The sequence below is a fragment of the Hydra viridissima genome, unplaced genomic scaffold (genome assembly GCF_058129835.1).
Source record: "Hydra viridissima isolate aposymbiotic clone 2 unplaced genomic scaffold, HvirCarnegie_v1 scaffold_13, whole genome shotgun sequence".
Taxonomy (NCBI): domain Eukaryota; kingdom Metazoa; phylum Cnidaria; class Hydrozoa; order Anthoathecata; family Hydridae; genus Hydra; species Hydra viridissima.
The window spans coordinates 2,716,530-2,731,730 of NW_028324312.1; the positions used below are offsets into that span (position 1 = coordinate 2,716,530).

At 27.2% G+C, this 15,201-nt stretch overlaps 1 protein-coding gene across 2 annotated transcripts; it reads right to left on the reverse strand.

Annotated features, from left to right (window-relative positions):
• Window positions 1-5,061: 5,061 nt before the first annotated feature.
• LOC145195088 (spliceosome-associated protein CWC27 homolog) lies at window positions 5,062-14,357 on the reverse strand. 2 transcript variants are annotated; one of them, XM_090070723.1, is made up of 15 exons: window positions 14,200-14,357; window positions 12,149-12,347; window positions 11,646-11,687; window positions 11,293-11,324; window positions 11,059-11,202; window positions 10,823-10,921; window positions 10,196-10,299; window positions 9,945-10,014; window positions 7,993-8,088; window positions 7,387-7,499; window positions 6,844-6,935; window positions 6,496-6,611; window positions 6,254-6,333; window positions 5,920-5,991; window positions 5,062-5,564 (listed from the first exon to the last, which is right to left on the reverse strand). In XM_090070723.1, exons 5-15 carry the CDS (start codon window positions 11,152-11,154, stop codon window positions 5,465-5,467), a joined length of 1,038 nt encoding a protein of 345 aa, XP_089926849.1. In that variant the 5' UTR covers window positions 11,155-11,202; window positions 11,293-11,324; window positions 11,646-11,687; window positions 12,149-12,347; window positions 14,200-14,357; the 3' UTR covers window positions 5,062-5,464. The 2 variants fall into 2 exon arrangements, with proteins under 2 accessions (XP_089926849.1, XP_089926848.1); XM_090070722.1 differs by having other exon boundaries at window positions 12,212-12,347; window positions 14,200-14,356.
• Window positions 14,358-15,201: the final 844 nt, after the last annotated feature.

Here is a 15,201-nt window from a genome sequence, read left to right on the forward strand (position 1 = left end):
AATTGCCAGATTGAAAGAATGCATTTTTTATCAACTTTCAAACTACATACAAGAATTTTGTTCACAGTAATAGGTATATAGTACCACAAATATTGATTCAGAAATTCAGTCTTGATTTCAGAACAAAGTTTTTTTTAAATTCTGTTAAATTAAGATGGAGGATAACGTTCTTAATAAAGTACTAAAACTTCAAATGAGATTAATAACTTAATCTCATTTGAATACCTTAATCTCATTTGAATAATAACTGGGTAGTATGAGATTAATGCCCAATAACTTAATCTCACCACTTAAGAGCCATTGTCTGAGAAATGTAGGCAAAATATGCAAATTTTGGAAGTGATGTCTTCAAATTGTACTCATTTTTAGATATTTTGTAAAAGACAATGAAAGTAGGCCACTGGTAATTTTTTTTTCTAAAATTTTGATTAATTTCGGAGATATTGGGTCCCAAAATTTGGCCCGTTTTGAGAAAATTTTGCGCATTGAGTGCAATTGCTACTTTGAGGAGTAGTTTTAGCAACATGAATATGACAGAAACATTTCTTTTTAATTTTTTTACTAATCTGGGTAGGTTTCTACAGTAAAAGTAAAAATTCAACAAGATTACATTTTCAGTTGTCTAGAAATCGTGGTCCGAAACCACAACATTTGAAATTTTACCCTAACTTTGAGCTCTAATATCTCTTAAGGCCAATACTTGTACGTAGTTTTTTTAGGTGTTTTTGAAAGACACTATGACATACATTGACTTTTTGGAACAAAAACCATGTGCATGCAAGGACCTGGGAAGAAGTAACCTGCCAAAAATCACTTTTTGCGTTCAACGCACTTTGATAAATTACCCATAACAACCGTGGCCTTAGGTCCACCATGAACAGTATAAGTTATTTATTTTCCTTAAATTTGCATCTTCAAATATCTGAAAAAAATCTATGTGCTCGGGTGATAAAAAGCCTATAGATGTCCTAGAAGTAACCTTATTTTGCCAACTTTTTAACTAAAAAAATACCCTAGCAACGGTATAGATATACTTAGCAACGGATACTTTACAGCCTTATTAATTAGTACTGCTATTAAAAATTTTAACATACTTTTTATAAAGGAACTGTACAAGAGAACTTGAAATAAATACATATAGCACTTAAAATAAAAACAAATAAAAAAATATATAAATAAATACAATGTTCTATCTAATATAATATATTATATCAGGTAGAACATTGCTTGAGTTACATGACATAAATTTTTTTCAGTAGTTTTCAGTAGAAGAATTAAAATTTGTTAGTAAAAACTGCATTTTTTTAATATTAGTCAATAAATAATTAACAATAAACAAAACATGTCAGAGAGCAAGAATAAAGTCAGTCCTTATGAGAAATGCATATATTTTAATAAAGAGAAGACTTCTTGTGGTCCTTTTAAGTGTTGTAACAAAGATGGAATCTTTTAAGTTAATGAATTAACTGCTGACATAACTAATCATTTACAAGCTTTAAAGGTATGAATAATATTAGAGCATTATTTGCTTTTTTATTAAAAGAAACAGGATTTCTTACTCCATAGGCGGAAAATCTAACGTTACTGTTTTATAGCTACTATCGACAAACCAGTGAATGAAAAAACCTTGATTGATAGCCGGCTACAAGCTTATCTTTTACGCTATGACTCATTATGTGCGTACCATCGTTTTTCTTTTGGTATTGGCTGGAAGCAGACAAACAGTTGTCAACACCCAAGACATGAATTTCAAATCGGTAAAAAAGCACCAAAAATTAGATCCGTCCCTTTGAACACCCTTGCTGCTTATAATGAAAAGAATTTATCACTTCCTGTTGGTGCCGTATTTTGCTTCAGCTACCTAAAATGTATTTCTACAGGTAACAATATTGACATGTTAGAACCAGCTCCAATACCAATAAAGTCTTGCTTTCCTGCTGATGACATATATGTTCCAGATAGAACAATCATTTCAGATGAAACTATCGAAGAATCAAAAAAAGCGGCTAGCTCTTTGTGTGAAGCATTTAGAGCAAGTCCACTGTCCTTTTAGATAAAGCAAGTTCACCAGCAGCTCAGTACAATTTTAAAGCTAAGTAAATATGTGACAACTCAACAAACTCGATCATTATTCTGTAGGAAAGTAAATGAACTTGTATATTTACAATTACCCAAAGTAATTATGCTAAAAAATGTGATTTTTTTCTTTTCTTGGGACTTGAGATAAACATTTAGCAATTTCCTTTATCATTCAAGTGTAATTTTTTAGATGGAGTAAGCAAAAAAGAACAGGAAGGTTGGAAACCACTTTTTGTGAAGAGATTAACTTAACTGATAATATGATTGATGAAACTGTTGATATGAAAGATGCACCTGAAAACGAAGAAGATGATTTAAACAACGATATTTAGTTGATTGCAAAGGAGTTAGCAGCTGATTTTCAAATTGGTGATTGGATTATTGTTCCATACTTTATGCAATGGTATCCTGCAATAATTAAAAATGTAAGAAGTTTTAACACTATAATATTGTATTTTTGTGTATTGAGATCTATTACAAAATTATTGGTTTATTAACCATATTAACTAATTTCAAGGAATATTTAGGAAGCAGCAATGACTAGACGTTACTTTACCTCAACCAATAGGTCAATGATAATGGAATATATGTTTCTTGTATGGAATTGTCTGTTACACCTGGAAAGAACTGCTTCAAATGGCCAACCAAAGAAAATATTCTCCAATGTTCGTCTCTTGACGTTGTTTGTAAGATTGATGCACCAACACCAACTAATGAAAGAGGTGATTATTCACTCTAAAAAGACGATATTGACAACGTGGATATTCAGATCGGCCATTAATAAATTTATTATATATTTTTCTTAATTCTTAGAAAACTGTATTTCCCATCAGTTTTAAACGGAAAAAACGATCTTGAAGTTTAATGGTTCTTTCTTTCATTGATAAAATTAAAAAAATTTTTTTTTTCAAGTTCTCTTGTACAGTTCCTTTATAAAAAGTATGTTAAAATTTTTAATAGCAGTACTAATTAATAAGGCTGTAAAGTATCCGTTGCTAAGTATATCTATACCGTTGCTAGGGTATTTTTTTAGTTAAAAAGTTGGCAAAATAAGGTTACTTCTAGGACATCTATAGGCTTTTTATCACCCGAGCACATAGATTTTTTTCAGATATTTGAAGATGCAAATTTAAGGAAAATAAATAACTTATACTGTTCATGGTGGACCTAAGGCCACGGTTGTTATGGGTAATTTATCAAAGTGCGTTGAACGCAAAAAGTGATTTTTGGCAGGTTACTTCTTCCCAGGTCCTTGCATGCACATGGTTTTTGTTCCAAAAAGTCAATGTATGTCATAGTGTCTTTCAAAAACACCTAAAAAAACTACGTACAAGTATTGGCCTTAAGAGATATTAGAGCTCAAAGTTAGGGTAAAATTTCAAATGTTGTGGTTTCGGACCACGATTTCTAGACAACTGAAAATGTAATCTTGTTGAATTTTTACTTTTACTGTAGAAACCTACCCAGATTAGTAAAAAAATTAAAAAGAAATGTTTCTGTCATATTCATGTTGCTAAAACTACTCCTCAAAGTAGCAATTGCACTCAATGCGCAAAATTTTCTCAAAACGGGCCAAATTTTGGGACCCAATATCTCCGAAATTAATCAAAATTTTAGAAAAAAAAATTACCAGTGGCCTACTTTCATTGTCTTTTACAAAATATCTAAAAATGAGTACAATTTGAAGACATCACTTCCAGACTTTGCCTACATTTCTCAGACAATAGCTCTTAACTCCGGGTTCTTATTTTAAACTTTATACCTCTGACCAAATATTATTTTCCTTTTAAAATGCCTCATTATCATATGGGCTTCAGATTACTTTATGAAGAATTTCGGTGAAATGCGTGAAATTTCTAACGGCAAAGACCTCTTTGAATCTTGAATTACATCAGTAACACAAACGAAATGCATTCTAGAGAATTTGAAAGGAAACATTGAGCGCAAGACATGTTAGAGAATTATAAAGGAAAATCTTTTAAATATAAGACTGAGTACAGTAAAAAATCTTTTGAATTTATTAATTTATCATAAATGTCTTTCACTTTGTTGATAAATTAATTAATTCAAGAAATTTATAAATACTAAAACTTGATAAATACAACACGCGTACAATTAAGACGAAGTTAATTCGAAAGTGGTCAGTTGAATAAAGAAAAAAATAAAAATCGTTATCGATGTTTTAAAGATGTAAATAAGGTTTCTTCTTTGTTAATAAGAGGGAAGTAAAATTGACTCAGTTTTGGCCAAACAATTGAAAACTTTCAAACTTTAAGATTTTAACAGACTTACACTTGTACCTTTTATAAGAACACGTGACAGGGTGTGACAAAAAGCTTTTAGTTTCAAAATTAAACAAGTTACATGGAACTTGGAACTTGTTTTTGCAAACAAAAGTGAAAAATGTACGGAATTTTAAATATTTTTGCAATTCCACCCCCACCCCACCCCCCCACCCCACCCCCCCCCATACAAAGTGAACCAGTGCACTCAATTTAAAGAAATTATTCGATGCAATCCTTTCTCTCAGTGATCATTGTGGAATTCTTACGACTTCCTTCTGTGATCAAAACAATAATTTTCAACTGGGCTTACAGAATGTAATACTTAACATATTTATGCATATATTAACATATACTAACATGAATTCAATCAAAAATTCTCATTAATGATTGAAGTTGCTTTTTTTTTTTATGCGATTTTTTATAGTAGAGCGAATATAAGAATAATAAACTTTTAATTTTTATTTATTTTAATTGATAAAGATATCGAACCAGTAAACGATAAATGTCTTACACAGATTTGAGATAATTTAATATCATTACTTAGTTTTTTAAATCGAAGCGAAGTATTAAATCGAAACGAAGAATTAGATCGAAACGAAGAATTAGATCGAAACGTAGTACTAAATTTGTCAAGTGTATATACTTTTACTTTTAAACAAATTTTCAAAAGGAAAATTCTGAAAAAAAAAAAGTCAAAGTCAAGAAAGGTTTTATTCTTGGTACGGTTTCTTAAGAAAGAAAAAAACTCAAAAATCTGTTGGTTCTCACACTAAAAAATATACAAATTAAAGACCAGATTATATTAATGCGATTGCACAGTTTTGACCAAAAGATTGGTTGTAGATTTTGACGTCATTACAGACCAGCTTAAATTCAGCTGTCGATAAGATTAAAATCGCCACATAAAATGTCGTTTAATACAATTTCCGAACAATTCGATGACAGAATCAAAATAACAAAATGCAACTTGCAATTTGATCATTTATATTCGAGGTCACACTTCAGTCTAAAAACAAGCTTTCATTGTCTCAGAAGTGCCATTAGTGTCCCAAGGAGTTACGATCTCTAAAGTCGTAGCAAATGTAACAAATACATTCTCTTCAAGTCAAAGAATACTTGTCTTTGCTGGCTTCTTTTGCTTTTTTGGATTTTTCACGTCTTCTCTGAGTTATCGGATTTCTAGGGTCATATATATCGTACCTGATGGAGAAAAAAACATTTAAGTGTATGAAAAAGACTACGCAGAAGTTTCGTCATCTCAATTTCAACAAGCTATAACATTCTTATGCTCGACGACAATATTTTATTAAAAATTTATAAGAAACATTACAAGGGTGGTTAACATCTATTAATTTTAGAATGTTATATTACATTTTATATTTTCAAACACTTATCAACCAGTTTTATAATTATATGCTATTTAAGCAAGACTACTGGATTCTCAAAGCAATGCGGAAAAGTTGGCAATTTACGTTAAAAATCTATATAGGAAAAAAAAAAAAAAAATTTCAAACAAGAAAAGAAATATTTTTGAGCAGAGAACAAATGGCGATACCAGTCATCTCCTTTCATATTTGCGTCCTTTGCTCTTTCTTCGTTATCCTCAAACTTTAGTTTGTGATTCATCCTGTTAGAATAAAATCATCAAATTAAATACCATACTTCCATTCATTTTAAAAGTCTAAAAAGATGGATGGGCACGGTATTTAATTGATCCAACAATGAAAGATTCAGAGTAACACCATAACCACAGAAACACAAGTTTACCAAGAATTCAATCTTTCATAAAACCAAATTTACTAAATCTAAATTTGGTTTTTAGACTTTTGAAATTGCAAATAATAATTGCTTAATAAATTCTACGTTAAGTGATAAGTGTTATAGCATACCATGATTCCTCTTCAAGCGACTCTGAACTATCTGTAACGCCTGTAATCTTTGTTGAAAAACCAGCTAGTAATTCTAAGGTCTAAATAAAAAAAGGTTATTATTTAAAACCTGGAATTTTTATGAGCAGTTGTAAATATTTAATAACATTGTAAAACTGTACAGTTAATAAAAATGATATATATATAAAAAAAAATCCATAAAAGAATTTTTGTATAAACAGTGTAAAATAATTGTTTCTCACTTCTTTTTCACGACTATCACCTTTCTTTTTCAAGATAGCCTCCTCCTTTTTACGCTTCAAGAAACTTTTGCGCTCTGATGTCAGTTGTGCCATGAGATCGTTTACTGGCGTCTTTTCTGGAAATATCAAAAAAAGTTGCATTAAGTGGTATTGAAAAATATTGCAGCTATCAATTTAAAATGTGTCAAAAATTGAAGCTTAATGCATTTTATTTAAACTTTACAATAATAATATATATGAATGCATATGTAAAATTGATAGAAATTTTTTAAATTTGTACTTTAGATTATTACCTATACTTATCAATAATGATAATAAGAATCATAAAAATATATATTTAACAAATACCTGGTTTTGACTCGGGTTTATCTGCAACTTTTTCATTATTTTCCTTCTTTAAATCTCTTTTCAACTTCTTTGCTTCTTCTCTTAACAATTTTCTAACAATATATAGAGAAGCAATAAAAAAATTAAAAAATCAACTTTACAAAAAAAAATGCTGCCAATCCACAAAATGAAAGAAGTTGTCTTAAAATAAATCTCTAAACTATAAACCTGTATTATAGCCTGCAATATAAAGGAGCTGATTTTCAGGAAAAGTTGAACTCTAATTTTTAGAGCGTGCAAGTTACAGATAATACAATAACTAGAATATTTGTTCTCAAAAGATTTTGATATAAAAGATAGGAAACAATTATTGATCGACTATTCTGAATAATGCCCTTCTTATTGCATTTTTTTCAAAATATTTAAAGAAATTAATTTTCAATACATAAAATAAGGAAATGTTAATTTCATTACTGTTTTAATTTGTTAAAGGTGTAAAATGATTAATTTAATAGAATGAGTACCCAAGAAATAAAAAGTAACACAATCAAAAGAAAAAAATACCTTCTATCATCCTTTGTTTTGCTTGATCCAGATTCTTCAACAATAACAGTATCTTTTTTCAAGTCTGAATCTTTTTTTAATTTCTTTCTGATACTTTCTGTGACTTCATCATCCTAAAGAAGAAAAAAAAAATGAAAAAAGCTTGAACTATAAGAAGAATGCTTGAACTATAAAAGATTAGCCAATGTGAAACACCAACATTTAAAAAAGTGTATGAGGACGATTAACTATTACATAAGAATAACATTAAAACTGGAAAGAGTAACATAACTTTTAAATCTTTATCATTATCTGTTTATCCCTGATATTGAACAATTTTACTTTTAGGTTTGTATTAAGATAAGCCCATATAAGGCAAAGGTCACCTTTGAAGATGGAGGCAGAAGAAAACTAGTTTAAAATTTGGTTTAAATAATAAATTTCAAATAAAATTTACTAAGCAGGTTGTTAGAGCAGTAAATCACAATTACTTTATTATTACTGTGCCATAAATCATTTCAACTATTATTATTGCAAAGTTTTAGAAATGAAAGAATATAAGGTTGTTGGTAATGACAGAATCCAAAACTTCTGGGTCATAAATTAACACCAAACAAACTGATGTACTTTTGCTTTTTGAGTTTGCTCATCTAATATAACAGCAGGCTGAGAACTCAATTTGGGATCATTCAGCAAATCATGGCTACTTGCTATGCGATGATTCTAAAGAATTAAAAGTGGGCAATTCCATATAAAATTGTAACAAAAAAATTAAACTTTTAAACTCACCTTTTAAGATTTTTTAAAATTTTGCAATGAAAATAAGCACTAGGATTAATGAGATAAAAAAAAACTCCCGCTTTAAAAAAATCTCCTACTGGTTTTAAAGTTTTGGCATATTAGAAGCTTGGGTTAAACATTTTTATTTTTTTCATGAAAAACATTTTAAATATAGTTCAGTAATCGGAGTAATTTTTTTGAATATAAAAAATTTTAAGATGATATCAGAAATTCACGATCTGAAGACACAATCTTGGTAGACATTAGCCATACTTAAGTTTTATAGCTTGATTCCTTAAACTTCAGGAAATGCAGCAGATGATGATATACTCCTAATGTGGCATAAGTTATCCAAAACAGAACTTTTCAAGAACTTTTTCTTTTTCTTTGTATTGGTATTGCGCTGATATACAAAATTTCATTCTGGTGCATTATTTTTGGTGTAAAAAGTTCATTGTTGATTTATATTGTTTAATTTTACCTATGCTTCTTGCCAGTTGATTATTGCTATAACATGCATTGACTTTGGCTATAACATCCATATCTATTCATAACAAAAATTTCACTTTTGTTATAAACAGGTGTTGCTATAGCAAACAAACTATAACAAAGTCATTATCATTATTATGTTCATTATTATTGTTGTTATTATTTTTACTATAAGCTATTACTTTAAGTTGTTATTACTATCATCATCATCATGATTATTATTATTATTATTATCATTATTATTATTATTATTATTATTATTATTATTATTATTATTATTATTATTATTATTATTATTATTATTTATTATTATTATTATTATTATTATTATTATTATTATTATTATTATTATTATTATTATTATTATTATTATTATTATTATTATTAATTATTATTATTATTATTTTTATTATTATTATTATTATTATTATTATTATTTTTATTATTATTATTATTATTATTTTTATTATTATTATTATTATTATTATTATTATTATTATTATTATTATTATTATTATTATTTTTATTATTATTATTATTATTATTTTTATTATTATTATTATTATTATTATTATTATTATTATTATTATTATTAATTATTATTATTATTATTTTATTATTATTATTATTATTATTATTATTATTTATTATTATTATTATTATTATTATTATTATTATTATTATTATTATTATTATTATTATTATTATTATTATTATTATTATTATTATTATTATTATTATTATTATTATTAATTACATAGTTTTTAAATATTTAAGTCTTAAAAAAAACAACAATAGTTTAAATTTATCATTTGGCATTTAATTACACCATTGGCATTATAAAGTACAGAGATTTTATTTTTTTGCGTCACAATTTTAAAAAGTTAGTATATGCCCAAATGTTTCATTAACTTAAATTTTACCTTTAGGTGGTCTTTGTAAAGTTGACTTGAAGATTTTTTTACTTCATGTGCAAGAAAAGATTATGTACCTGAAGAAACATTGCTTCCAAAACATAGAAAAAGTAAAAAGTAAAGATGCTGTCAATAACCAGATCCCATGCACTTGCAGTAGACCTATCTGTACTTGACTCCATACCATATAGTACATATAGCACATTTTTTTAATCCAATTACTCAACTATATTTAAATCAACATACTCTTTATGAGATAGTGATAATATTCATAATGGTGGAATGTGAGAAAATTTCAATTTAACTATTATTCATGAAACTTATCTACTGGACTTTTTTTATCCTGGAGCCTTTTCCTTTTTTCTAAAATTTTCAAATCACAAAAAAAAAACTTGCATTGATCAACTGTTCAGTTTCTTCTTCATCTTCTTCTGCTTCTTCTCCAAATGAGAGCAACTTAAAGTTTCTTAAAGAGATTTAAAAGAGAAATAGATTAACAGATAAATTGTAGAATATAAAAAATTATTACATGACCATAAATTGATATATGATTATAATTACATATAATTATAAATGCATATGATTACAAATTTAATCTTTTAGTTTTTCATAATACAAAAACAAAAAACACTTTATCACAAATTTACTTTGTAGCTTTTGATTGGCTCTTAAACTTTGGAGCATCAATCATTTCAATATCATCTTTCTTTTTCTTTCGAGGCACAACATCATCAAATGGATTAGATAACACCTTAAGTTAATATTAATAAAATAACTAAAAATTAAAAGTTATTGTAAAAATAATTAAAAATAAAAAATTATTGTAAAGATAACTAAAAATTAAAATTAATTATAAAAATACAAGGCACAGCGCATTATCTTTATTTAACCATTTAAAAATTTGGTTGTTTAAAAAAATCTACTTGATAAAAAAGTAAAATTATTATTAGGAAAATTTGAACCACAATGATATTAAATATATTGCATAAAGTATATTTATAATGTTTTTAAATACAGCTAAAATAGTTTTACTTTTTTAAAAATGAATAAAAATAATTATAAATAGCTACTTGTTTTTAAAAATCTTTTTAAGAGTTTAGAAAATTGAAGTAAACAAAATTAGATAAAGTTGTTAGTATTTATTTTTATTATCATTTACTATCACTTATTCCTATTTTGTCACAATGCCTCAAATCATTGCAACTATGTATTCTGCAAAAGTCTTTTATTTCTCAAGCCAAAGTTTTAATACAAAAAATTGTTTAAATTCAAACCTCAGTAGAAATAATTTTTGGAGGGGATAGTGGGCGATCATTGTTATCAGTATCTATTTCATTGAAGCGAATCATATTATATATAGTGTTCCCAGTGACCTAAAAAATAATGAACTATTTACAAAATAAACTAGTAAAAGCTTGAAAGAATTAAAAACTAAAAAGATAAAAACTACCACATTTGAAATAAATTATGATAAGAAGTCAGGGAACGAGAGAATGTTGGGAAATTATACCTTTCCAAATATTGTATGCTTTTTGTTTAACTCGTCAGCACGATCAAGTGTAAAAAAAAACTGGCTGTTGTTATCATTTGACCCAGCATTTGCCATAGCAACCAAACCTCTTCGATTAAATTTAAGCCGTTGATGGAATTCATCCTGTAAATAACTTTATAGTTTGTACTTTTAACAATGCAGTAGTAGTACTTTTGTATAAGGTTTATACGTAATAAATATACTTGAATTTACCTTAAAAGGTTTTCCAAAAATTGAATCTCCACCTAAAAAAATAACAACATAAAAAGTATGATGAGCTTGTTAAAAGTATGTTGAGACTTATTTTTATATAGTTTTAAAACCTGGAAAAATTTTGCCATTGAACTTATTTTAAAATAATTACTTTTTGATAACAACAATAGTAATTGTACAAAATTGCTTCAACAATACACCTGAACTATTATTGCATTTACTGACAAATATTTTGGTTTGATCATGTGGTAAATTACAGGTTTCAATAAACAACCTTAGAATGTTTAAAGTGTAAGATAGCCATATTTATATTTAAAAAATACACCATTATTTAGAAACACAATCAAGATTACCAGTTCCTGTTCCAGTAGGGTCACCTCCTTGTGCAATAAAACCTGATTTTCAAAAAAAAAAAAAAGAGAACAAAATTTCAAAAGCATGCAAGCAAATACAAGAGAATTCCAAAAAAAAAGTTAAGGTTTTAAATATCTCAAATATGATACCAACTACAGCTTGCCAGTCAGATAAATGTTAACTTAAAAGCCATGGTACATTTTGTAAAGTTTGCAGTATTTAAGTTCTTTTTGAAACTTACATTGTCTTGATTTTCCAATCTTAAAAATTTCCCAATAACTGCCACAAATTAGTATTTCTTTAGAGTGGTTTATAACTAATCCAGTTGACTGCATTAAATACACAGTAATAATTTTCCTAATTTAACTTGTAAAATATGTTTAAAGGATTCAAGTTTTGTAACAATATTGTGCATTTTATGGGGTCATGGATATTGATTAAGAGTTACTAGACTTATCTATTAAAAAAAATTTAGAAGAAACAATACAATCTTTAAACTGACCTAAAACATATAATCAGTATTGAATTTAAAAGACCAACAGAGCTGAAAAGACTTGTTCCAGACCTTTTATGACTCTGTGGAATATGGTATTATTGTAATAACCCTCCATACAAAGTTGAACAAAATTCTGGCATGCTTTTGGAGCTTCTTTTGACCAAAGTTCAATGTCAATGTCACCAAGAGTTGTCTTAAGAAGTACCTGAAAAATAAAAGTACCTAAAAGGTAAAAGTACTTGAAATGCAAACGACAACTAAATGCTATTTCCAAAAAGGCGTCGCTTATGTGAAAAAAAAAAAAAAAAAAAAAATTTGGAAAACTTAGTATACTGCATATACTGTTTTAATGTTCAGATTTTAAACCACTTAGGATTGATCAAAAAAAGTGACATTGACTTATGAGTTAACACATACTTTCTACTCAGTATATAAGTTAACGCCACTTTTTAAACTCATTCTAAACAGTTTAAAGCCTTGATTTATATATGACATATATATTCATAAATCCCTCCCCTCCATCTTATTGTAATGAAATCATTAAATGAACAGGTTGTAGCATTAAATTTATCTTACCTCATCACATAATTTCAACTTATGTCATTACTTATTTAATCATATAACTTATGTCTTTACTTATTTAATAATATAACTTATCTCATCTTATTACATAACTTATATTGTTTAGTAATATAATTCATCTCATCTCACTATATAACTTATGTCATGTTATATTACTTATCTCATCTCATACATCATCAGAAATACGGAACATAAAGCATTTCATTATAAACATCTTTATCTAGATTAAAAACTCTTGTTTTTTATAACTGTGTTATTACTCAAATACTGTGCTAAAACTTTTAAACAATATAGGCAGATAAGTTTTAATAATTAATTTCACATGCAATAAATATTTAGATTAGGGGTAACTATCTAAATTATTTGAAACTTAAGTTTAAAAGAAACCTTCTCATGCTAGCATGGATAGATAATATAAAAACAACTAAATAATAATGTATTTATTACAAACTTTAATATCATTTAATTGATTTTAAATGTTTTATTCACTTTTTAGCTTATTGCTCATTAAGTTTTCAAATTTATTTTGTACAATTTTGTAAGTTGAAAATATTTTCATGTTTTCTTGTTTCAGCTCATTTAAACATCTTTTTTATTGCTTTGTACTTAATATTCTTTTTAGGCAATTGTACTTAATAATACTTTTTAGGCAATTGTAATTGCTTTGTACTTAATAATACTTTTTAGGCAATTGTAATAGTCTAATTTAATATTTTAAAGTTTTAAAATAATAGTTTAATTACCCCTAATATTTTTATTTAATTACCTCTAATATTATACATTTTAAATAATTTTATTTTTTATATTTGGATGTCTGTCAAGTTTCTCACATTTTGTTGGAGACTCAATATAAAGTGTTGTAGTTTCTCCCAGCCACATGAAATATATTTAGGACATCTCCTTAAAATATATAGGTAACTATTTTTAGATAACAAAATCTAAGCAACTGTTTCCTTTTTTTTACTTTCAGTTCTTAGTTTATTTATAATTATTGGTTATTTTCCCTTACTTTCATTGTTAACCCTTTCATGCGCTGGGTTGTTTTATAACAACAAATTAATCTAAGCTTCCCCAATTCAAATGGTGCATTCTAACCAATTAAAAACAATATTATTTTAAAAATGAGAGTTGAAAAAAGCTGTAGAAAAAGTCTACTTTAACATTTCATAGTATCGCTGTCATTTTGTAGATGATTTTTTATGGGTTATGTTAGTTATGGAAAAATAATTGGTGCATGAAAGGGTTAAACTGCTTTTGAAGGCTGTTTTTGTGCTCACAAACTTAATATGTGTGAGCTTCATAATAATTGGTTTGCAAAAGATTTCTCCAATATAAAACAAAATATATGCCCTGGTTTTCTCAAGAAAATTTAAAAATGTAAAAGAGATTTGCTTTAAGGTCATAATTTCATGATACCACAGTTAGATCTATTTTAATTTTCAAATAATTTATGTAACAATACACACGTCATTTACCTTTCCAGATGTAGGAGGCTCTTGAATATAAATATTACTCATTGCTGTTAAAATTACTTTTATTTCTTAGTTTGTTGTACTTTGTTAGTTGTAAAAAACATTGGGTCACGATCAAATACGGGTAAGAGCGAGCGCGCTTAACTTTCGCTCGAGTGTTTAAAATATCTTACTTGCGAAAATCAGTGGTATCAGAAAAAAAGGAGGGAGGAGCGACCTGCCTCAGGGTAGCTGGGGATAACTTAAATAGATATTGCTATTACAAGAATATTTCTACAGGGAATTTTGCCAAGAATCTCGTTCTTTGCTCGAAGAGTTTTAAAAGAAAAAAAAAGGAGTGCTTTTTGATTGGTAAGCCTGTTTGAGTACTCGGTACGCATTAATTTAACCTAAAGATTTTTAGAGTTTGGACATCTTCACGGAGCATTTGTTTGTTTTTTTTTGTTTATATTTTTAAATTTTTTTTGGTAAGAGTCTCACAATTATTTATAAATTGCATTATAATTTTTTATAGATTGTTAACCCTTTCCTGCCTTACGGTAGGGGAGAACCTTTATGAATGGGACGGTTATTGAATGGGACAAACTCAGATTCTTATAGAAGCATCGATGTAAGGATATTCAAATTCCTGTAACAAAGAGTGATAGAAACAAGAACTCAACTGACCGACTCATCCATCCTATTGCTCTATGACCGTAATGACAATAAATGTTATTGTGTTTTCGAATGTAAAAAGTAATTTTTAAAAACGTTTTTTTTTTCTGATTTTGCAGCAACTTTTGAAGTTATGGAAAATAAAATTCCATGCCTAAATAGATAACAGTCTCTAATACTACAGTGAGTAAAACATTCAAGCTTAATTAATGGTGCTTTTGGTGTGACTAATCATTTTTGTATAAAGTGATGGGCATATTGAATGGGACAAAATACTACCTATTGAATGAATTTAACAAAGTATTATTTACAGCTAAGCAGAGGGATGCTGCAGTCCCTTACTTTTATCCC

What these genes read in the sequence shown, in the direction of transcription:
- LOC145195088 (XM_090070722.1), bottom strand. Translation starts at nt 14,241, where the DNA reads ATGAGTAATATTTATATTCAAGAGCCTCCTACATCTGGAAAG. An exon ending in AAACTGAACAGTTGATCAAT is followed by an intron (nt 8,089 to 9,944) that starts GCAAGTTTTTTT and finishes TTAATTCTTTAG; the next exon opens with AATCATCGCATAGCAAGTAG. An exon ending in AGCAAACTCAAAAAGCAAAA is followed by an intron (nt 7,500 to 7,992) that starts GTACATCAGTTT and finishes TTTCTTCTTTAG; the next exon opens with GATGATGAAGTCACAGAAAG.